Consider the following 23,707-nt stretch of genomic DNA (forward strand, 5'->3'; position numbering starts at 1 on the left):
TTCCTTTTTTGAATAGTTTCCCTGTAGAGATATCTATTATTATCTTGGCCATCACTTTCTTTTCTAGATATGACTAGACAAATGAACATGTTTCACTACTAAATTTACACAGAGAATGGATGAGTCTCCCACCAAAAGATAATGCTCCCTAAACAATCCAAAGTGCCCCATAGCGAGATTAAACTACTGTCAAGGCAGACCTCTGCATTGCAAAAGATCTTTGTTTTCATTCCTTTGTAGAGGAGGGCTAGATGGCTGTGCACTTATCTATGAAATGAGAAGATGAGAGACAAGCTGGTGGCACATGCATACAAGCAAACATGCTGCTAGTGGCTGTAATGATACTTGAATAATCTTCATTCTCAAAGAAGACATTGATTCACTGTGTTGATGAAAACCACTGAGAGAACAATAAAAGCAGCATAGGGGTGTGCCATCCACCACATAAGCTGGAGCCACACTTTCAAAAACATTTCCAATTTGAGGAGATCTGTTTATTCTTGAGGCCCTTAGTGAGAGCTCGGGAGTAAAGATTTTATAGCTGATCCCCCAAAAAGAAACAGCATCAGTATCAAAAACAACTTGAAACTTCTCAAAATAGACCTATAATGAACTTTCCCAGCAGTGCAAGATGCTTCAGATACATAAATTCAGTAGTGTCCACAATGGAAACTTTCTTTATAGGGAACATCATTAAGAACTAAGAAATTGTACTATTTGAGCTGCCATCCTCTCTAAAACCAAATTCAGAAATGTCATATTTGGACATTCCACATTTGCGCTTGTGACTGATGTCCATCAGCTACTTCTGTACATCATGTTTTCATGATACTTTTACAGAAATTCATTTGGTTTCACTCAACTAGCTACCGGGGGCTGAGATGTTTGAAAAATTCAAATTACTAGTCTCCAAAACATGCATCTATACAAGAGGTCATGAACCATTTCATTTTTAAATGCAATAATAATATGTCTTTTAATATGGGATTTACTTACGCTTTGCAGCTTTAAATAGTCTCCTGTTTTACATTTACAGTGTTCAAAGAGCCTCACTTTGAATGCTTATGTTGTTTTAGATCTTCTCTTTAGTTAAATTAAACTGAGCAGGTTATAGCACTCATGATTTTGTTAAGATTTAAAACAGAGATGTACTTGAAGAGATGTGATAGAAAGCTTCCCTCTCTTATTTCACTCCATATGCTTTCTTGGTATCTCTGGTCTGATTCCTTCAATGCTCCCCATAGAAGTATTACAGCCCAGGTGCAGGGATTCCAAACTGTATTTTTAATGAAGCTATGGCTCACTCAATTTAGCTACTTGTAATAAGACTTTTCCATTCAGCCTGCTCAGAAGTATCATTAATATAATAGGAGTGGTGCATGTGGATCATGGGAAACATTATTATTCCTCAAGTTGTGCCAGGGTAAGTTTAGGTTGGACATCAGGAAAAACTTCTTTACAGAAAGGGTTGTTAAGCACTGGAATTGGCTCCCCAGGGAGGTGGTTGAGTCACCATCCCTGGATGTGTTTAAAAACCATTTGTATGTGGTGCTCAGGGACATTATTTAGTGGAGGGTTGTTAGTTAGGGTAGTATGGTTAGGTCATGGTTGGACTTTGATGTTCTTTAAGGTCTTTTCCGACCTGAGCAATTCTATGATTCTATGATTCCGTGTTTTTTGGAGTGAGTGATCTACAGCAGGCAGCCTTTGTCACGTGATGAGAGGAATTTTTATTGCCATCTCCATTTTATACTGACGTCAGATCTTGTTTGTGCAGTTCAGTTTTATTGCCTAGACTCTGCCCCATCTGCCACCTCCCATCATCATGCTTCACAGGCTGCACATACAAGGAGCAAAGGGGGGAGGTGCAAGGTGTGTACGTATACAAGGTGTATAAAAGGAACACGTTCTGCTCCACAGGTGATGTGTTTTGTATTTCAGAGAATGCAGATGCCATAATGATACCTGACAAGTGGTAATTGTTGCGTGGATGACAGTCTTACATTACTTTTTGTTTGGGATGGCATTCAGAGGGCTTTGTGTGTCATTTAATGGGATATTGTTTTGTCTCTCTCAGGCTCAGATCACAGTGAATGGGAACTCTGGCACTGCTGCCAGCCCAGTGAGTCACTTTCAAAGGCCTTTTTCCCCTTCTTCCGCTTACTCTCCACCAGCTTCTCTCAATTCCAACCTTGTTATCATGCAGCATGGCAGGATGATGGGTAAGCCTTTATACATTACACAACATATTCCAATTTGTGTGGCCAAAATTGCAAACAATGGCAAAGGGCATAACATCCATAATGCAGGTATTGTCTATTCATCTCCTTAGGAAGTAAATGCAAAAGATAATAGAATTTACTTTTACATGTAATAGTTCCTGAACTGGAGTTACTTTTAAGTTTTATTACTTGTCCTTATGTTTATGAGAGTGACCTCTTGCCACTTTCCCACTTGCTTTCCTGAGGAAAAGGGAGCACATATAGAAACAGCTCAACCTGCAGAGCCTGTTTCCTTTTGCTCTCTTTAAGAAACTAAAGACCAGTTTTGTGCATTGCTTCTCCTCACAACCTCTACAAGCTTCAGTTGAAATACTGCCAACAAAGGGGGGGCCCTGAGCTTTTAAACACCTCAAGCCATCTCAATTTATAATTTACTTATGTACTTTTGTAGGTCATTGTTGAGTTGTTTTTTTTCCTTAAATACTTGCATGATTAGCCTCACAGAGGAGCTCTGACAGTATAATCTAGTTTTGCCAGTACGATCGTTTTCTTGCTTCTTTTTCTGCCAGAGTTTGCAGATTCAGATAAGAGTATACATGTAAAACAATCTGATTATGATCCAGAAGTTTACTTTTTTATTGTGCATGCAGAGAAATTAGGTGGCACTTCTGGCACTGAGACTTACAACTTAGAGAACTGCTGCTATCCAGGTCTTAGTGATAGATGCAAAAAACTGCACACATGGGTTTATTCCATTTACTCAAGTGCTATGTCCTTTGATTGCTTACAGTTTGTTGAACTTAAAGTATGTTGATATTGTTTTGGATATACCAGGAATGTGTTTTCCCATGATTTTTACTCTTGTATGATGCTTAAGTTTTGTTTTCCACAGTAACAATCCGATTTCATTCTCCTTGCTCACATAAAATCCCACTGATGGCCTTAGTTTGAGGCCATCTACAAAGAACGAGGGATCAAATACCAAATGTTTTCTAAATTTAGTATTGTGCATTTTGGGAAAAAGGCCCAATATTTAGACATGTGCCACGTAGAGTTGCCCCTCGCCATATATGTGTAGCACTGGATTATTTGCAGGACTTCAGACTTGAGTAAACAGCTGAAGCAGTCATGCCAAATCTCAGCAGTAGCAATGGGCAAAACATTCAAATTAAAATTAGCACTTTCAGTCACCAGAGCTTCTTTCACTGATTTATATTACAATTCAACTATTTTGCTTAAGGATAATCATGTTTAATCATAATCTTCACCAGCAGTGTCAGAATGTTTATTTGTATTCCTGCCATTCATTTACCCTGCAGTAGACATGTCTTGCAGGCACTGCACCTGTGCTTGCACAGTACAAAAAACCTCACTTTGTCATAGCAGCTCTCTGATTTACTGAAACATACTGCCTGTAGGAGCAGGGCTCTTCTTCCTACATGCAGCAACAATTGTCATGTGATCCATCCCAGCATTGAGATGGGTGGGGTTTTTTTGGTTTTGGTTTGTTTCGTTTTTTATTAAATGAATTGCTCTCTCTGGATTTTATAGAGAGATGGTAATAGTGACATATTATTTAATTTTCAAGGAAGATTTTGGGGGAGAGAGCTAGGAATATTGCCAATGACCGTGAACCAAAGCAGTCTGTAGATTCACTGAAAATGAGTGCATCATCAGGGTGCTCTGAGTGCTGAGTGCCAATTCTCTGGATGATGTAAAGTGATATTTAAACAGACCAACGTAACCTGAAGGGTGAAAATTACACACAGAAATTTGCTTTGGTTTTTTTTTTGTTTTTTTTTTTTTTTTAATCTTTGTTTCTAAACACATCTTACATAGATTGTTCTGGAGATCTGTTTGAAATCTGATGCTGTGCTGACAGAATGGTAGTTTTCTATATATGTATTATAATATATTCTGCTAAATTTTGTGAAGGGGAAGTTTGAAATTCTGTCATGATTTCAAAGGATGGATAGGTAAGATGCAATTTCGTTTTACAGCAACAAGGTTTTACTCCTATTATTTCTCAGTATATTTTGCTAGATTTGTGGGGTTTTTCTTTTTTGTTTTTTGTTTTTTCTTTTTTTTTTTTTCCCAAGCAAGTTGCAGCAAAAACAGTGACTGCAATCTAATCTACCAAAATCTAAGCTAGATAGCCATAAATAAGATTATGGTTCAGCCCCAACACATATGAAGTGTTACATATGAATATGTTTCTCAAAATTATTATCCATCTTTGCAAACCACAGTGAAATTGGGCAGTGTGTTACAATTGCCCAGAATGATTATTGTGTTGTTATATATTATCCTCTCATGTTATCTTTACAGAGTCCACAGAGACATACTCGCAACATGTTGGCAGCAGCACCACCACCAGTACAATACCAATCTGTAAATCCTTAGAGGAAGAAAAAAAAATTACAGTCATTAAAGCTCCACATTATGCAGGGATTGGCCCAGTGGATGAATCTGGAATCCCTACAGCAATTAGAACGGTAGGAAATTCTGGGGAATCTGCGTATGAACTCATACAATGAATTGATTGTTGGTAATGGGTTTTTCACATTCTTCTACTCTTATATAATGTGGAATACTGTGTGCGCAATCAGGCAGCTCATGAATATAATATTGTGCGTTGACAGAAAAAGAGAATGCTGATGGGAACGTAATTGGGCAACTTGATGTTTCTGGTTTAATTAGAACTAATCAAAATTTTGTCTCTCTTCTCTTGTATTCCCTTCTGGAGATGTGAAATAATTGTGTTTGCTTTGTTATTAGTAAAATAAAGTGTATATGTACTGTATTTATGCATGTGTACAAGTATACATCTGTATCTGTGTATGTACAACATATAAATCTCACACTCCTGCATTCTGAGGAGCAGTGGTTTTTACTTGATCAGTATAATGTAGTTTCATTCGGTCAGTAATCTAAGAAAGTTGTATTTTTGCACACATGTAAAACATGATCTCTATGCCCCTGGATGACATGTAGGTGAATAGAGTAGAAACCCCTTCATTGAGACTGGCTCAGTTCCTATCATCTGCCACTAGTCCCTGGCTAGAGTGGCCCAGGATGTCAGACTGAGAAGGTTTGTTTTCTCTCTGCTGAAGCATTCTTTCCATTCTGCTGTCAGGGCAGCCTCTTCTGGCTGGTCCAGAGAGCGCAGTGGCAGCTGTGCTGGGTCTGTAGAGGAAGTGCTTACTGGCCTTCCCTGCTGGAAGCAGTGCTGTGCTAGACTGAGAGAAAGAAGAGTGGGAGCCAGGATGAAGGCAGCAGAGCCCTTGCAGGTGAAGTCTTTGTGAGGTACAAGGATGTAGCAGCCATTGGATATATCCTCTCTGCCAGTGCTGACTTATGGGGCTGTGTTGTAATCGCCAGGAATTGCTTCAGTGGATTGAAAAATTAGGGGGAAGAGCAAGAACTGATGGAAAAAAGCAGTAGGAGAAATTCAGAATGAGTGGTAAGATGGGGACAATTTTGTTAAGAATGGGGGGAAACTGGCATTTCTTTATTTTTGACATAGAAAGGAATACAATCAAGGTTTAAAAAATGAATCAATTTCTTTGCATTAATGCTCTAGGTTCCTACCCCTTCTTTAACTAAGAATGTCCCTTTGTTGTGCATGGGAGAAAGTTATTATTTTTGTCCTTTTTTTTAAATAGCAGATCGGTCTAATAGCGTGAATATTAGTTATATAAGGGTATAACAGAAATCCCCCTCAAGTATGCTTAACAGAGTTGGCAATCTGCCATCCTATATTTAACTTTCAGATTGGTCTGCTTCTCTGAGATACTCTCCTGAAAATGTGATTTGAATTATGGCATTTCTCAGCTGGATTTGCTCTTCATTTTTGATTGTTTCAATTTAAAAATGTCTTGCGTCTTTTTAAGCTTTGAATTGTAGAGCCGATTCTGATGATGAGACGTGAGTTAAAAGATTATGCCAGCTTGTGTGAGTGCGTCTGCCTCGTATGCCACTTTGTCTCCTTACTTTGCTTCTTTAAGACCTAGCTGGAAGTGAGGCAGTTTTCAGTTTTCAGCATATTGATTTGAGATTACATTTTAAATGTATACAGATATATTTGAACCCAGTGTACTCCAGTCATGTGAGAACAAAGGCAATAGAGTTGTCAGCAAAAGACTCAAATATGCTGCACTTTGGCATCTCACAGAAGTGCAGCACTGTGCAGAAATATGCAAAAGTGCTCTAACTGCACTTCCCAGGAGCAGAAGGTAGTGTGTAGCACCTGTTTTCTCTTCAATGTCAGTAGTCAATCCAAACAGGAATCTTCTCTTAGAAGGTTCAGACTTACACCATCAGAAGGAAAAAAAGGTTTCAAATTCATTGAGCTTATGGTTGCACCCAGTGTTTAAAAGTTTCTCATTTTTCCATCTGTATGAAAACAGCCATATTCTATTTAAAAAGCAGTAACTGGAGATTCAGAGGTGATAGATAACATATGTATTGTATTCCCAAATACTGTGCTACTGTTAGAAGCAAAAAGGAAGCTTGTAAATAAGAATCTTGGAGTGTCTGTATTCCAGATTTCATTGTGCTGGTTTCCTGCAAGTCTGTATTTCCTCTTGGAAGATGGTTAGTGACAGCTGCTTAGCCAAGGAAAGCAGAGATGTTCTCTTCACTTTATATTCCTGCAAACCTTTGGTCCAAAGGTTCTGAAAAGGGAAGGGTTGCTGTACAGCTCTCCTATCCCATGGTAGGATGTTACCTCTGCACTACTGTAGCTCCTGTCATCTCCAGCAAGTGCAAAAAACCTGAAGCCTGAAAACTCAGCTTGTTGAGTTCTACCTCTGTGCCAAGCCCTGCCCCAAAGGTGATGACATTCCAAGGCATTAAAAATGAAGTCTTTGGAAAAGAGGGCAAAAAAGTTTTCAGTCAAATGGCAGCACTAGACTTTACCACTGACAGGATCTAGGAAAGGGGAAGAAAAGGGGGGAAAAAAATCTTGGAAAGCAATATGACTGCACTGTTAGAGACTATCAAAAAATAATTGGCTTCATTTCTTCCAAAATTAATCCGTATGCTGAGAAGACCTCTATTGAATAGAATGAAAAAAATGAAGTCCAATCATATATTTTGTCTGTACTTACTGATGTAGCATGTCAGCTAGGAAAAAGAAGTGCCCCACTCAGAAGGTCCACTGAAAGTCATAAGTGCCTCCTTTAATCATATACTTCCTGATGGATTATTTGAATACTGAAGTGATTATGGAGTGTTCTGGGTACCAATTGCAGACACCTCTTAGGTCCTCCTCATTTCACAATCAGCTATTTGTCTGATTGTTCACTCACATGTGGTGATAACATGTTCCCAACCTTTAATTGCAACAACTGTATGCATCTGAGTGACTCGGTGGCTATGAATACTGCTAATTCCTCAAACAAGGGTTGGCATGGGCAATTAGAGAATATAAAGTGAGACTGTGTAATTTAAAACTAATTTATTCAATTCCTCAACTAGTCCTATCTGGCATAAGCATAAACAACATAAAACCAAATCATTGGCTGATGCTGTGAACCTCAGAGTCTGGGATGGGGTGGGGATGATGGGATTGAAAAGATCAAACATACAAAAAGGTATTGGAAGAGCTGCTTCTGTGCTTACATGTCAGCTTCTCCATACCTACTCTCTGTGTGGAACCTCCTGTAAATGTGTGGAGCACCTGACAGATTAGGAAGGCCTGGCAAAGAGATATCAGTTCATCTTTGTCTCTTGACAAACAGCAGGTTCACAATAGTAGTGCTTTTGCATTGTTTCCTATCTATTCCCCTGCCACTGATTCAAGCTCTTTTGAAAACCCTTCTTGGCCCAATACACAGAAGCAGTTGTGGCAGCATGGATCACTGCAGAATTGTACTGATGAGGAGTATCATCTAGCAGCAATTTCATGAGAACTGATGTTCATTCTTCAAACAAGTGATTGTTTTCTGCATAGTTCACCAAAGTTAACTGTTTAATTATGTACAGTAACTTCATAAAGCATTTAAGGCAAAAGTGTGATTCATTACATTCATTAAACATTTTGCTTTTCTGATCGCTATGGAGCATGTAAAGATTCATGATCAAAGAGAATAATACTAAAAAAGTGTTTGCCTTTTTTGTTGCTTTCTGAAATGGTGTCTCAAAGCAAGTTAAGACAAAAATAGGAAATACAAAAGAGTAAGGGATAAAATAAGTAGAAACAAGCAAAAGTTAGCATCAGGAGAGACTAGAAAATATGAGACTGTAGTTTTTTGTAAAAAATACAAGTGCAATTTAATGAGTGATATTAAAAGGTACACTGTGTTCACTTCTTTATCACTTCTTGAAATAGAAGAATAAGTTGCCTGGAAAGGGAAATTTAAAACTGCATAAATGCTGTTTGTTTACCAAACATAATTTTTGCCTTAATTCTTTTCTCAGTTGTATTCCAAAGTAGATATGCACTATTTAGTAAATAAGTTTTGAAGATAATGTATGTTGAAAATAGCTAGGAGTTCAAAAGAAGCCCTTCTTACAAACTGGTAATTGGCAAGTTGTTTGTATTTCCTGCGTAGTACCCAGCATTCATCTTTGTCAAATATAGGGCTCTAAGAAGATAACTCTTGATCTGGCATCACTTCCAGTGTTCCTAAGCATTGTATTCTCCAAGATTGAAGTCCCAAACTGAGTCAATCTTAAATGCCTTCCAGAATTTGTTACAGGGATTCCTAGATGAGATGGCAAAATGCACCACTTGAAGTAGATGAAAATGATTATACTGAATAGGGGACAAAGAAGGATAAATCTAAATCTATGTCCAGAATAACATTAAATGTCTTATCTGTCCACATAGATATTTTTATTTCTTTATTATTTTTAATTCCTTGTTAATTGTTTAAAAATATATTTTATTTAGACAGTTGACAGGCCAAAGGATTGGTACAAGACAATGTTCAAGCAAATCCATATGGTACATAAGCCTGGTAAGTATGCTGTTGTCTTAGCTGTGTACTTGTCAGTGGTATTAAAAAGCACTCTTTTCTGCATTTTGATTAGCTGCCATATGAAAATGCAAATGTTCACCAAGTGTGAGACAATGAATCGAATTAAAAGGCTGAACTGGATGGTAGATTCTGATGCGGAGAGACAGCTAGAGGCTGTCTACTTATATTGGGTTTATTTTGTTTTACTAAAAAAAAATATATATATATTAAAGTGAGCAAAGTAAGCATGGAAACAATGTGATTCTGTGTCATTATGGAACTCAGTGAAGCAATCCTCATCTCTGGTGTGAGGGATCAGAAATTGGCCACTGGAAGTCCCTTGACTTACCACCTTATTTTTGGACAGTTTGCATGTTAGAACAATGCAGGCTGTTTTGAGGATACATTTTCTGTTTGAATTGCATTTTTTCCATATAATGTGTTATTTGTTTTGCTGAAACAGAGCTTTGGTGATATTAATAGCTTTAGAGTTAACTTCTTTTGTCATGATTGTCACCAAGGAACAGCATAAACTACAGTCATGTTCATTTTCCCTCATGAAGGAAAGAGACCTTATTCTGCTGAGGTAGGACTCGTATTTAGCATGGTCAAACAGATTGTTAGTGGGAAAATAAGAAATGTAAGCAAGACAATTATGGCTTTTTAGATCTGTCCTGAACACTAGTCACATGGTAAATATTTGAGTTTGATTTTCATGGTAGGAGGATTTAGTAGTATCTAATAAGAGGAGAGCAAAGCTCTCGGTAGAGGTAGAGATGGGAGAAGAGCAGATAAACAGCTGTAACTTAATGTTTCGTGCTAGCCAGTAGTATGTAATACAGGTGTCATGACAAGAAGGTACATTTTGCTAATAAAATGGCAAAAATATTTTATGGTAAGTGTAATGGGAAAAAAAAGAATTCAGAAAACACCCACGAGAGATGAGGAAAAGTAGTACAGCGCTTGATTGCCTGTTTGTATTTCCAAAAAGAAAGCTGTGCTGCTGTGATAAACGAGCACATACTGCATTACTGTAACATGTATATTTCTTTTTGTAGATGACGACACAGACATGTATAATACTGCATATTCATACAGTACTGGTAGGAGTTATTTCCTCACTTCCAAACAGCTCTTTTGTTAATGTCAGCAAGTAACAGGAGTAATTAACTATTTGTGCTTGCTTTTTTAATAAACACTTTTTGTCATCTTTTTATTGTCATGCTTGATCTCAGTTGGTGTTTTTTTCGGGCCTTTTTTCCCAAATGAAACTAAGTTTAATTTTGTTTTCATTCTTGCTGATGTATTACAGCTGTGGGCCTCTATTACTGCAGATGGGATACATTGTAATACTGTAGTTTCTGATTACACTGCATTTATTTTCACTTGTGAATGTAAGCAACATAGCCTTTCCTAATCAAAACGAGGAGAGACCTACTGTGTGAAAGTACAGATACTAATTACATATATAGGAAGACAATAAGTCTTAAAATACACCCTGAGTGCCTAATAAAGATGCTTCTCTTTTCATTCATTCTTACTATAGGCATTGGTGCTGGTGCTGTTTAACCACAAGAAAGACATATGTAATAGATATATAATTCCTGTGTCTTTCAGAAGATGATAGCTATGTGGTAAAATTACTTAATAGAACCAAAATTGGAAGTGTGAATACACTATCTGCAGAAAACCAAAGTGCCTTGTCAAAAAATGCTATTCATAGTTCTTCCATGTCTGTGTTTGTTTTGCATTCTGTGCGCTCTCACACAGTCTTTTTGTGTAATATGGAGAGTATTTGTGTGTGCAAGTTGTTCATGATCATGTACACCTATGATCCTATGCAAGATACTTGACTGTACGGTTGTTCCAAACTAACAGTAATTACTCAGACTACGTAATGATTGTGCATTTCCTACCTGTCCTCCTCAATCTGGACGTACAAAGACAGAGACCAAGGATGAGCCCTGGGGTTAATAACAGGTTGTCATTAACAGCCCTGATAGATACATACAGCCATTAACTTCTCCCTCCTCCTCAAAAACAAATAATCATTAATTTCTTTCACCTTTACTGTAGTTCTCCTGTGTGATTGTAGTTTTATACAAATATTTGAAAAGCATTACCATGGATTACTTAATTCCTAGCTATATACTTTTAAAAATAAAAAATACATATATATATTACAAAAATGTTTGCACATTTTCACAACCTTGCAGCTTTATAAACTGTGGATTCTTGTAGCATTCCGTGCTTTATTTTATTCCAATTCTTTCTCACATTGGGACTATTTCTGTTTTTGCTTTATATTAGGTGGCTACAGTCCATCCTTCTCTGCTCAGGCACACCCAGCTGCAAAGACACAGACATACAGACCGTTGTCTAAAAGTGCTTCTGACAGCAGCTCTGATGCCTTTAAGGTCTCATCTCCTTTACCACCCCCACATGTGCCACCCCCAGTCCCTCCGCATCGTCTGCGGGAAAGGTCTGTACCAGAAAAGTAAGTTGCTGTGTTTTCAAAAACTCTTGTTGGTATGTACACACATTAATCCAATTTCCAGATAGAGGTGAAGGAAAAAAATAGCAGATACAGAACACGACGTGACAGTAAGGGCTAAAAATTAAGGCTGTGGGTTATAGCTTTTTGTAAAATTGGCAGGTAGTTGCAATTCAAAAGGTAACCCAACAGATGAAAATCATATTGCTGAGTGATTTTCTTGATTTTGACGACTCCTGTTGTTGAAGACAGGTTTCCAAGAGCAGAGGATAGGGCCTAGTGATGGACTGCCTCCCAAAGGCCAAGGGGTTTGAATCTTGCTAGCAAGGCATACAGAAGCACAGGTTTTTGTTAGCAAAACTCTAAAATGTACATCTGCTTAGCCTTGATCTCTGAGGTTCTGTGAGTCATCATCCTGTGCTAGGCCAAATGCCTTGGTCACAGAAGCTGAGGCCTGTTACAATTCCTTTTGTCAAGCTTGAAAATAACTGCTTCAGCACTTAATTTGGATGTTCAGCTCCTTTTTAAATCTCCTACATGATAAGACAGGCATTGGAAATCTAAGGTCTCGAGGCCAAGGGATGCCAAACACGTTAGTTATGCTTTGCCTGCTGCTGACAGCTATAGCTCATCAATCTTTTCATGCCACTGGGACTTTCTTTAATTGCCTATAAAGTATGAGCATTTAAAATCTCACATAAGAGGCTTAGGTCTAAATGTATCACGGTCTTATAGCTGGGAGCCAGGATATGTTTCCCAGTAAGAGTTGGGCTCAAAAATATAGCCTATAAGGGATTAAAAGCTAGACATTGTAAATGAAAGTGAATTGAGTGTGAACCAGAATTTCAGTGGCGTCCTTTTTTTCTTCGAAGTGACTTGAAATATAATGCAACTTGATTTCCATTTTCCTGTTCTGAAAAAGACAACGTTTTCTGTTCTGGAACTGTAGTTTTTCCCTTGTGAGCATGCATGGTAAAGAGCCATATGGAACTATTACCCTTGGAAGGTAGGGAATTTATAAACAGATTATCTTTTTTCCAGAAGTTGCACTGTAAACAAAAGCAACCCCACGCACTTTTTTAAGGCTTGTGATGTGCCTTATTAGATCAGGCCACATCAAGCTAAGTCACAGCAGAAAGCTTGACAGAATTTAATCAGAGCATATGATTTCTTACTGTAAATGCAGGCATACATATGGGATTTCTTTTTTCCTTCCTCCGTTCTGAGAGTTACAAATGGATCATTTGCCCCAGAGCAAAAATTATTCCAAATGCAATATGGGTAGTGACTACAAAAATGCCATGAGAAGTGATAGGGACTGATTGTGATAGGAACTACCTAAATATCTCTCCAAAATGTGCAGGTAGCTATTAAAACAATGTGATAAATGACTGAAAAAAAAAAACAACACAGTAGTAATAGTAAAGTTAAATTTTATTTTTTTCTTGGAAAATTCTGTTACTTTTCAATACGGACTGTCATGTTGTGCAATGATAAAAATATCTACCATTATGAACATTATGTAGTGTAGCAAATAGTGAGTTCTGCATAAGCATATAGTGTATTTGCAATCTGAGAAGGCATACTGTGGTTTTTTCTCACAGTATTTCAGAATAGTTTTCAAGTTGTTTAACCATTTAAAACAAAAGGATGAACAATCCCATAGGCTAGACATAACTATGCTTTTCCTACTGCACTACATATACCTGCTGTAAGCAAGTGAAGATGGGGCGCTAGTCCAGACATTTCAGAGCTGAAAGCTGGAAAGTGAAACCGTGCTGAAATTCACTTGGTTTTGTGTGCATCTCCCATTGTGCTGTAAAGCAGAAGAGGTTGATGGTCAATGAACTCAACTGCTCTTATTTGTTATTTAGAAATGACTGGGATCCTCCTGACAGAAAAGTAGATACTCGCAAGTTCCGCTCAGAACCAAGAAGCATTTTTGAGTATGAGCCAGGAAAGTCATCAATCCTTGAACACGAAAGGCCGGTAAGAGGCATAAATGAAACAGTGATAAATAGTGATACATAGTAAGAAATTTGGTGAAATGTCATCTTTCTATTGTTTATTAGTGATTATAACTGCTCAGATTAACATCAAAAGTCTTTTTCAAATATAATTTTACAGCAATTTCTCATTGCTGTTTCCTGATTTTCTGAAAATATGTTTGCTTTATTTGCTAAACTTAGAATCTGGTATTTCCAAGAACTCAAAGAACCAGTGTGCAAATGAAATGGATGACGAGTAGAACTGTGAATTAATGGAAGCTGCTTTTTCTAATTGGCTGGCATACATACCCAGCTCTCATTTTCAGACGTAATAACAACACATATGGGGACAGACTCTTTTGCAGGGTCTGTGATAGCACAAGGGGAAATAGTTTCAAAATAAAACAGGGGAGATTTATATTGGATGTAAGGAAAAAGTTGTTTACAATAAGGATAGTGTGGCACCAGAACAGGTTGCCCAGAAAGGGGGTGGATGCCAACATCCCTGGAGACATTCAGGGTCAGGCAGGACAGGGCTCTGAGCATCCTGATCTACTTGTAGGTATTCCTGTTCATTGCAGGAGACTTGGACCAGATGACCACTAGAGGTGTCTTCAAACTCAAACAATTCTATGGTTCTGTGGTTCTATGTGTATTCTAATTAACTAATGCATAAAAATAAATTATTTGTATTTTCAAGGTCTGGCTAAGGTTATGCCTAAGCAGATTCTAGTCAAACACCTGTAAAGATAGCCCAGACAGGCTGTGGAACCTCAGTTTCTGGAGGTTTTTAAGAATCACCTGGACACTGTTCTGAGCAACATGATCTGGTTAGACCTGCTTTCAGCAGGAGGTTGGATTGGGGGACCTCTGAAGGGTCTTTCCAGTCTCAATTACTCATGAGTACTGAATGTCTGTGAACATGTAATTTGAGGTCCTTATTCCTGCTTTCTGAATAATTATTGAAGTTGTGGGATTATTTATAAGCATGTCTGATAAAGTTAAGATTGATGTATGCAAAATGACGCATTTGCCCAGCCAGTCTAATTTTCTTTTGTGCTATCTCATTATTTTAGGAAAATAGACATGTTATGATGGCAGTATTTTGTTTTTTGGGCTTTTACCTTGAGATTGGAACAGCTGAGGGGATCCATTTTCCAAAGATCTTAAATAATGGATACAGGGTTATTATTTGTTTGTACATGGTTGCATTGCATGCTTGTTTGTAGGATTTGTTTCTCTAATATAATTCTCTAATATAACGTAAATTATTCAAATAATTTAATTCCAGAATACATGATATTCAACAGTGTGAAACAGCCTGTACTAAGAACCTTTCCCTCGTGTTTTTGTGGGAGTATAACTTTTTTTAGCTAGGAAATAGGTGTGTTTCTGTGAAATTCAGCTCTTGCAGAACCAGTGCATTTTTTTGTAGAAGATGTTGGCATTTCTGTGTGGGCTGCTAATTAATCAAACTAATTACATGGGATTTAGAATTTATTGTTAAGTTGCACTGAAGCAGCACTGTACACTGAGGCCACCTGCCAACTTTGCCAATGCCAAAGAATTTTAGCAAGCTAAAGTTTAAAATAAGAATATTTCAGAATGATTCAAGAACGGTTGTACTTTTATAGTAAACTATATTTTCTGCCAATGTAGCATGAAAAAAAAAAGTTCATGTAAGAAATGCAGTGCTGATCAATGCAATCATAGATACAATTTTTCAGTTTTGAAGAAGTAATGAAATGACACAAAAGCAAGCTTTGCTGACTGTTTCTGGTGCTTTTTTTTATTATTATTATTTTTTTACACTTGTGCATTTTTGGTGTCTCAATCAAGAGGTTGGATTTTGAGCTTTAAAGTATTTAAAGCTTGTAATATTTTCATGCAGAAAAGCCTTGCTTATTTGCTTCAGCCGAGAAAAAAATCAGACTTTGCCATCTGAAGCTTAGTAGCTATTGTGAATTTAAGGAAATGTCTCCTTGTAGAATAAAGCTAAAAAATTGAGGGAATAATATTCATGGACAGAACTGAGAGATTCTTTGTTTATGTGTGATTCAGAATTGTGAAAGCCTGGAAAATGGGAGTTACTGCAGAATACAAGACATGAAAATAATGCTGACAGTAGTGTAGCTATTAACTGATTTTAAAAAAACACTTGAAGTAGAGCAAGCTATCACTGCTCTGGAAGTGATTTCATTGAAGCATTTGCTTTTCTCATGTTCCTCAAATCAGATGTGGGAAATACAACTCCTGACTCATGAAAAGATGATCAGCAGAGTAGGCCAAAGGATTTTTCTGTGCTAGGAAAAGCTGACATGTGAGATTATTGTATTAGTTCCAGATTCAGGTGAACATTCCAAATCCTCATCTGTGTTAGTACTGCATGAGTTAGGTCTTTCATTTTCATCATCTCTAAGTACTTTGATTCTTAATGTCTATGAAATTATTCCTATTTTATTAAAATATTACACAAAATAGGGAAGATAAAGATAGATATAGTTGCAAAGTTGGACACTTGTAACATCTGAATTAAAAACTCTTGCCCTTTTACCAAAAAAAAAACCAAAAAACTTCAGATACTTCAACATTCCAATTCTTACTCTTAAAAATTTTTTGCTGAAATTAAATGTTTTCCATATCTGCATTGCATCTATGTTGTGAACTGCTCTGCAATAAATAAAGCAAGATGTATAACTATCTTTCATATAGGGTAGATTAAGGTGAAAGATTAGGTTTCCCATTACTGATGCAGATATTACAGCTGTGATTAATTTAGAATGGAATAATATAATAAAATGAGATTCTGTATAAGACTAATATTTAATGGTAAATATAATTCTCTGATTATTCATCCAGTAGAAGAAAAGAACATGAAAAATAATAAGTCTAAAATAAATGGCCTAGTAATAAGCATTAAATGAATAGATCTGTTAGAGAGTGATGGTTGTCTTTGCTATGGTCATGAAAAGATGACTCTAATTTCAAGCTGTAGTATCACATTGCAGCCTGCTGTCATTAAGCAGGAAATTGATGGGTTTTTTTATTATGTTGAACATGTTAGAGCTTAAAACATCTACAGAAACAAGGGACTTATGGTGTAGAAAATAAAAATTTCAACCCTATTAACTAAAAAAAAAATAAATAAAGACAACAGCTCTTTTTATTTTTAAATATTACCTTAGCCTGTTGAATGCAATGGCAGTTCCTTCTTCTCCCATAAAACATTACTATTTCTGCTAATAACACAGTACTGTACTGGTAAGGTGCTACATAAGTTCTCATGTATGTTTCCATCTCTAACATCTGTGATTCAATAAAATGCTTCTTGTTTTCATTAGTAGTATCCAAGCCATGGATTTGTTTCCTAAAATGTGTATTTTCTTCCAGTAAATGAGTTAGTTGTAGCATAATAATTTAATCTTACTCATATGAATGTGAAGTTAAATATTTATTCTTTAGTAGTTTCAGCCTTGTATTTGTCAAATAACACCTTCACACAACTATTTTTACATTTCTCTTTTTCTTCAATGAAATGAAGCAGAAAGAAGGGCTATAAAGGCTGTAAAATTGACAATAAATGCATTTACTTTCATCAGTGTCCACTCAAAGCAGAGAGATATATTTGTGCTATTCAGTTAAAACTGTGGAGTTCCATTTCAATTGTAGGTTTGTTTGTGTTGTTTTATTTTTTTGTTGTTGTTTGTTTTTTAATATGTCTGTTCAGTACAAAGAATTTCCTATTGAATTCTAGGTTAGAGTATAGAAGCATGACTTGGTTTGACTGACAAGTCATAAAAACAAGAATTCTGCTTTTGCCCTCAGTTCCAGCAGATTGAGAGTTACTTTCTAAGCCCTAGGCAAAATCAGTGTAAGTTCAAATGATTTGTTCATTTCAACTCTGTCAGGAGGATAGATAATAGAAAGCAGTCCTTCAGCAAAACTGACTTGAAGCCAATTGAAATCAATTGCCTGAGAGTATTGATCGTGGTAGCACAGGGAGTGCAGCGTCCTCCTGCAGCCAGCAAGCAGTAGTGGAGTTATGAACTCTAAAGCTCTTCTCTTTTGTTTGCTGCCCTCTGCGGTTCAGTCTGTAAATAAAGTTAGGAGCTGTGTGTATGGAGTTAACTCCACACATTCCCTTTTGCTATCTCTGCATTGGCACACTGCTACAGAGTGAGAACTTGAAAACTCAGAAACTGCATTAAAATACTCTATTTTCTTACAAGCAGAATTTTTCCGCTTAAGCTTTCAACTAATAGCAAGAGTAGTTGAAGATAAAAGGGGAGCCAGTTACTCTCTCCATTTTAAAGCGTTTAATGGTCCATTTCTTGTGTGGTCGTAAAGCGGAGGCAGGCTGCCCCTGCATATAATGTCAGTAACCCAAGATTTGTAGTGCTCTGTGGTAACCACACCACCCACATCTCATGGGAGTTGTATCTGAGGAAGTCAAATCTGATCCCAATGAAGTGAACACCCATTAGTGGCTAGAGCACATTAGAGCACTCTTCCTGTGAAGAAATCCGTCCTGATATCTCCTCTAGACCTCCCTGTCTCAATTCTATGCTGCTTCCAAGTGTCCTATTCCTTGTCACCTGGGAAAAGAGATCAGCACCATCCTCACTGCAGCCTTCTTTCAGGTGGCTGCAGAACGATGAGGCCTCACCTCAGCCACCTGTCCTCCAGGCTAAACTCCCTCAATTCCTTCATCTCTCAGATCTTCTGAATCTATTGTGTTTGCATTCATGTCTTCGTCTCTGTAGAAGAGATTCATGTGTTTTGGAAATCAGTTATAGTTGCTAATAAGATGGTAAGTCTTAACTGTTCATGAAACTTATTTCAGTGGTGTTTTACTACCAAAGACTAGTGCATGTATAGTTGAGTTGAAACAGTTAGTTGTCAACAGTAGTGCTCAATAATGGTTGTGTGTGGTAGAAGTGCAAGGGCAAAACTCTGGAGCAGCTTTGCTCCTTGAAGCATGGAAGAACTGCCCCAGTGCTGGCATTCACTGCTGTCACGTTACTTGAAAGAGACATTGTGAAGCTAAATCTATAAAACAACAGCTATTGCTTGAATTGCTCACAGATACGGAAGCACCAATGCAGTTCAAAAGGGCTGTAGAGCTTTTAATAGAGCGAAGTTGGCAGCTTGATCAAGTAACATCAAAAGCAGTAAGAGGAGTGCTGTAAGATGTTTAATTACCTGAAATGGTCAAGTACACAGCGTTATCTCTTGCAGAAAACAGAAATAGCTGTATGTGGTTGCTCTGATATGTTGGTGACAGCTTGACTCATGCAGAAAAAGTGCTAAATACTTAATCACCAGAAACATCATTTCCATAGGACCCATTGCAGCTGTTAAGAAATGCTTTCCTAGGTCACTTAGTGTCTAAGTTCTCAGAGTTGCAGCCAAAATTTTAAATTCAGAAATATCTTCTACAATAAGATTTTTTTTTTTTTCTTATTTGCAGATCTTTAAGACAGTGATTCTCTATAATTCTGCACTGCAGGTCAGCATATAGCAGATCCTACAAAGAAACTCAAGCTGTTTAGAAAATAATTAAGGCAGCCAAGTTTGCAGTGGATTAAATATCCCATTGGGAGCTCTACTGTTTTGCACTGTCATGTTTTCATGCTGCTTGAATAACTCTGTCAATTATTATTCACTTCACTGAAAAGCTTTCTCAATGCTGACTTCAATTCCTACTTTATCCCTTTGCTGTGAGAATTTTCAGATGAAAACAATGTATTTTGCTGTGGAAAAAAAAAAGAAAAGAAAAAAAACATTTCATGTCAATGAGCCTGTGGGAGACAAAGCATTATAAATGCTGCTAAAGCTAAAATTATGGAATGCATAACTTTTGTTCCCTATTTTTGACCATAGGATTTAAAATTTATAAAAATTCCGTTCAACGCTCTGAAGTGGCTTTTTAATATAGCTGTGCTTGCATGATGCATATTGCTCATCTCTGCTCAGCGCTTGCTTCAAAACAGCAAGATGCAGAATTAACTTGCTTTCTGAGAGGAATGATTGAAAGCAATAATGATAGAATTATGCCTTTATTGCCGATCACATGGGTGCTTTGTTGCCTAGCTGAAAATCATTTAAAGCATTTTCTTAACAAAGAATCTTCAGTAGTATTAAAGGTATTTGCAGCTACGTTTACAGAAGTGGTCAAAGATCATCTTAGCGTAAGAAGAGTAATCTTGAAATCCTTAAAGTCTTTCAATCATTAGAAGAATAGCAACGGAAAAGAAAGTATTAAAGCTTCCAGTCAATGACAGCTCTTGAACAAGAATATTCTGTCTTAAATACCATCTTCATTCTTTGATTTTATTCCATTACTTCCCCTATATTTGTTTTGTGTTTGCATGTGTATTGTTGAAGTGACGCGGCATTTGTAGGCCCTTCGCTCAGTGTGTGCCTTTTCCTTCCCTTTTCCTTCACAACTGCTCCAGCCTGATCGCATAAACCCAGATGACATAGATTTAGAAAATGAACCCTGGTATAAGTTCTTTTCAGAACTGGAGTTTGGACGTCCGGTAAGTGAGGACAGAATATTAAAAAATATTTTTATATGAATTGAACAATTACCAACTTCAGCAAACATATCCCAGTAAAGTTAATGTGACCTTTTTTGAGAAAGGTCAATACAGTCATCTAATGCATATAACATTTTTTTTTCTTAAAGTGGAGCCCTAACTTGCCAGGGTTGTGACTTTAATAACTTAAATATGGACTATACATTAGGGCTGGATTAGGTTCAATTTCTAATTTCCAGGAGAATGCCCTGGGAAGCAGCCACCTTCTTGTACCTGCTCAAACACCAACTGCAGAACCTGCAGCTACATCAGTGAGAGAAAAAGAGAAAGCAAACAACATATTTTCCTTTAAAAGTTGTTGTCCAGTGTATCAAATTTATCACTGATTACCTTTTATCTCCTTTTGTCTAGCCATTGAAGCTGTTTTGTCATTCCTCCGCATAGGTAGGCAGAAACAGTCCAGATACATTCTTCTGAAAACGATATGTTAACAGTTTTACTCATAATGATAATATCATTTTTATTATTTTATTCTCTCAATTATATCATTGAGAGAGAGAGAGTGGAGAGTGCCTCCTCTGAGATGAAGAATGTTGAGGCTTATCCCACAAAAATGTATCTATGACACCTTATGCTGTCTCACCAGTATTAAATACAGCTAGTACTGATTCAGTCATTCCATTGTAAATTTTACCACCTAAAGTTACTAACATATTACTTAGATGCTTAAAAAATTACGAACACTATAACACATTCTTTCTCCCATTTTACCCATTTGTGTCACTCTTGTAGCTGATGTTGTCAACACTTAGTTTCTAACTGTGTCACCTTCTCCACATTTCATTCCTTGCTGCCATTGATTCTCCTCCATTCCATCTCTACACTTCTGCTTATATGATGCAGCCACCTAAAAAGCTTTTGGACTATGTTCAAGACAGTTCTTCTGGTGTTTCCAATGAGGTAAATGAATGATTCTTGTTCAGGTGATTCTCTTGGGAAGAAGGATTGGCATGCTTGCTCTTTGTGTCTGTTTGTTAGAATTTTGTGGGTTCCTCCTGATATTTATTAGAAGTTTCTAATTCATGATCACTGTGTCTTTGTCTTCATATTTTTCCAGATCACTAATGCATTTGGATGTTGATCTTATTATCCTAGGAACTGTGAGTTCTTATCCCCAAAGCTGCTCAGAGATTAACAATCTGAACTACGCAACAGCTCATGTGTCTCTAAATCTTGACCAATTCCAACTTCTTCAGAGTTGGGCAAGTGTGTTGCTCTCACACACAATTAATACATCAGCACAATATTATCTTTTATTAAAATATCTGACTGCAAATTCTATATGTCAAGTCAAAGCCTTTGTGACTGAGCTTCTCCAATTAAGTACTTCTGACTGAAGTCTGGAAACTGAAAATTTATAATCCTGTTGTAAATTTGCAACTGCAGAATTGGCAGCCGCTGAATAAAATATATGAGGCTGTCACTGCCCTACTCTGAATGGGAGAGATGCAGGCTTTCATTCTTTCTCCTATTTGCTCCCATTTTTAGAGTGTTAGGGCAAAAGTCAGTGACTCCAGCAATAACAACTCTACTTCATACAGTGGCTTTGCTTTTGTCATATTTGTGATTCACTTCCTTGGAATCTCCAAAAATTGAACAAAAATTGTGACCTTAAATTGTTACTTGTGTTGCTGATTACTCTGACTTGTTTTTAAGCTCTATAAACTTGGAAAAACTTTACAGTTGTGAAATTTAGGCCCAGTTCTCTGAGTAAATAAATAAACTTCTAGGCCTTTCCTGCTCTATGTATTAGAAGACAGTGTAAGAATCCTAGCATAAAAAATTATTTGGAATATAATCATGTTCGGCAAGTCTGGGTAAAGTAAATATTCAACAAATTGGTTTTGTCTTTGTTTAACTTACAAAGGCACTCATCTTTTGTTTTGAAAATTTAAAAGTCTTTAAATTTAACTCCTGTTTGGAAATTACAGTGAATTCAGTATTTTTTCTGCAGAAAATATCGTGGAACAACTCATTAAAACATTAGAAGCATGATACAAACAAACCTGTTTGTTGTTTTTAACTTTTGCCTACCTTCTTCATTCTCAGACACCATTAAAGCTTTGATGCATGAAAACATCTATAACGTTGGCTTAACTGTATATACATATTTCACCTCTTTTGGTAAAACTGTATCAAAGTATTCAGTAAAATTTGTATTTGTAGGTTGCTATGGTTGTTTCTAACACTAAATTGTTTTTGTCAGGCAGCTGCCAACAGTGGAAATGATAAGCAACTATATCCACTACTTGGTTTCACCTTTTCCCTCTATCAGTGTGGTTATACCAGTGGGTAGAAGGTATAAACTTCACTACGGATAACAATGTATGTGTGTGTTAATAATTGGTATGGTATGGTACAGCATATATGCCTCCGTATGTCTTCCAAAATCTTCAAAAGACTGCATCAAAGGGGAAAAAGAGCATGTTACATCCGAGGTGATATCTTAAAGGAAGGAAAGGAAAAGCTGTGTAGCAGCACAGCAGTCTGTTTTTGGATGACACGCATTTTTTTCTGTCTTAGGCTGATTGCTAACATGCTATATGCAATCTGGGGAGTGCTGCGGATAAAGAAGCGCTTTGTGGTTTTGCTTCAGTTGTGTGGTTTACCTGTTGCCTTCCATAGGAGCCAATGGGAGCTATGCTGCCCTCAGGATTTGCGTTATGGTCTGTATGACCCTGCAGTCATTACAAGGGGTGAGAGCTCTCCCTGCCTCAGGTGTTTGGTTTGTATCCTGTGACACATGGCCCGGTCTGCCTCTGACTGGAATGGCACCTGCACAGACGGCCTGCAGTGACAGTGCTGTGCTTGCACTGCCTCACAGGCAGTTTGAGGTTGAGGCTTATAGTGCTAGGCGGCTTTGAAATAAGATTTGTATTTGACAGAACATGTGTTTTGTAGATGTTCCTTCTGTGTGGCAGTGCAGCCTTCTTCACTGTGCTGTGTGGCGGCATGTGGAAAACTGGGGTTACTCTGTTGGTGCCAGCAGCTGTGCCAACGCTGGCTTTTGTGGTTTTGCTGCAGACAGATTTTGTATTTAGATGTGTTTTGTTAAAACTTTGACACTGGACACTTGAAAATTGGCATATAGCAGTTTTCAGCTTTCAGAAGATCTAAAGAAAAGCTTGAAAATATGAACTGAACAGTAAAAGACTCAGGACCTCCTTCTGAATGTACTCTAAAAACAAATATCATGATATTTTGTTCAGGTGGGCTGAGTTAAAAGGAATGCACTCATTATCCCCACATGTGTTCCAAATATAAAATAGGGATCATTTCATAAGCGATGCCAGCAGGTTTATTGCCCTTTTGAGAATGTTTGACGATGATCAGCACACCTCTGTAACAGAAGCAGCTTCAAAGCACAGGCTTCTACTTACACTGCTGTTGGGAAAGTGCATTAACTCTTCACTTGATCCTAGAGCAGACATAAGGT

The 23,707-nt window shown here is 37.3% G+C and overlaps 1 protein-coding gene across 45 annotated transcripts in view; it reads left to right on the plus strand.

Annotated features, from left to right (window-relative positions):
* Positions 1–23,707, plus strand: part of SORBS2 (sorbin and SH3 domain containing 2) — a 143,254-nt gene that overhangs the window by 89,987 nt on the left and 29,560 nt on the right. For 35 of the 45 annotated variants that reach the window (XM_052682542.1, XM_052682547.1, XM_052682539.1 and 32 more), the window contains 6 exons: positions 2,078–2,222; positions 4,551–4,717; positions 9,121–9,187; positions 10,246–10,290; positions 11,498–11,684; positions 13,556–13,670. In XM_052682542.1, coding sequence (XP_052538502.1) covers positions 2,078–2,222; positions 4,551–4,717; positions 9,121–9,187; positions 10,246–10,290; positions 11,498–11,684; positions 13,556–13,670 — 726 coding nt within the window. Of the gene's footprint in view, positions 1–2,077; positions 2,223–4,550; positions 4,718–5,368; positions 5,513–9,120; positions 9,188–10,245; positions 10,291–11,497; positions 11,685–13,555; positions 13,671–23,707 lie in introns of those variants that run through there. The other 10 variants (XM_052682562.1, XM_052682570.1, XM_052682577.1 and 7 more) reach the window with 6 other exon arrangements.

The sequence above is a fragment of the Tympanuchus pallidicinctus genome, unplaced genomic scaffold, assembly GCF_026119805.1.
Source record: "Tympanuchus pallidicinctus isolate F22 unplaced genomic scaffold, pur_lepc_1.0 scaffold2, whole genome shotgun sequence".
In the NCBI taxonomy this organism is placed as follows: domain Eukaryota; kingdom Metazoa; phylum Chordata; class Aves; order Galliformes; family Phasianidae; genus Tympanuchus; species Tympanuchus pallidicinctus.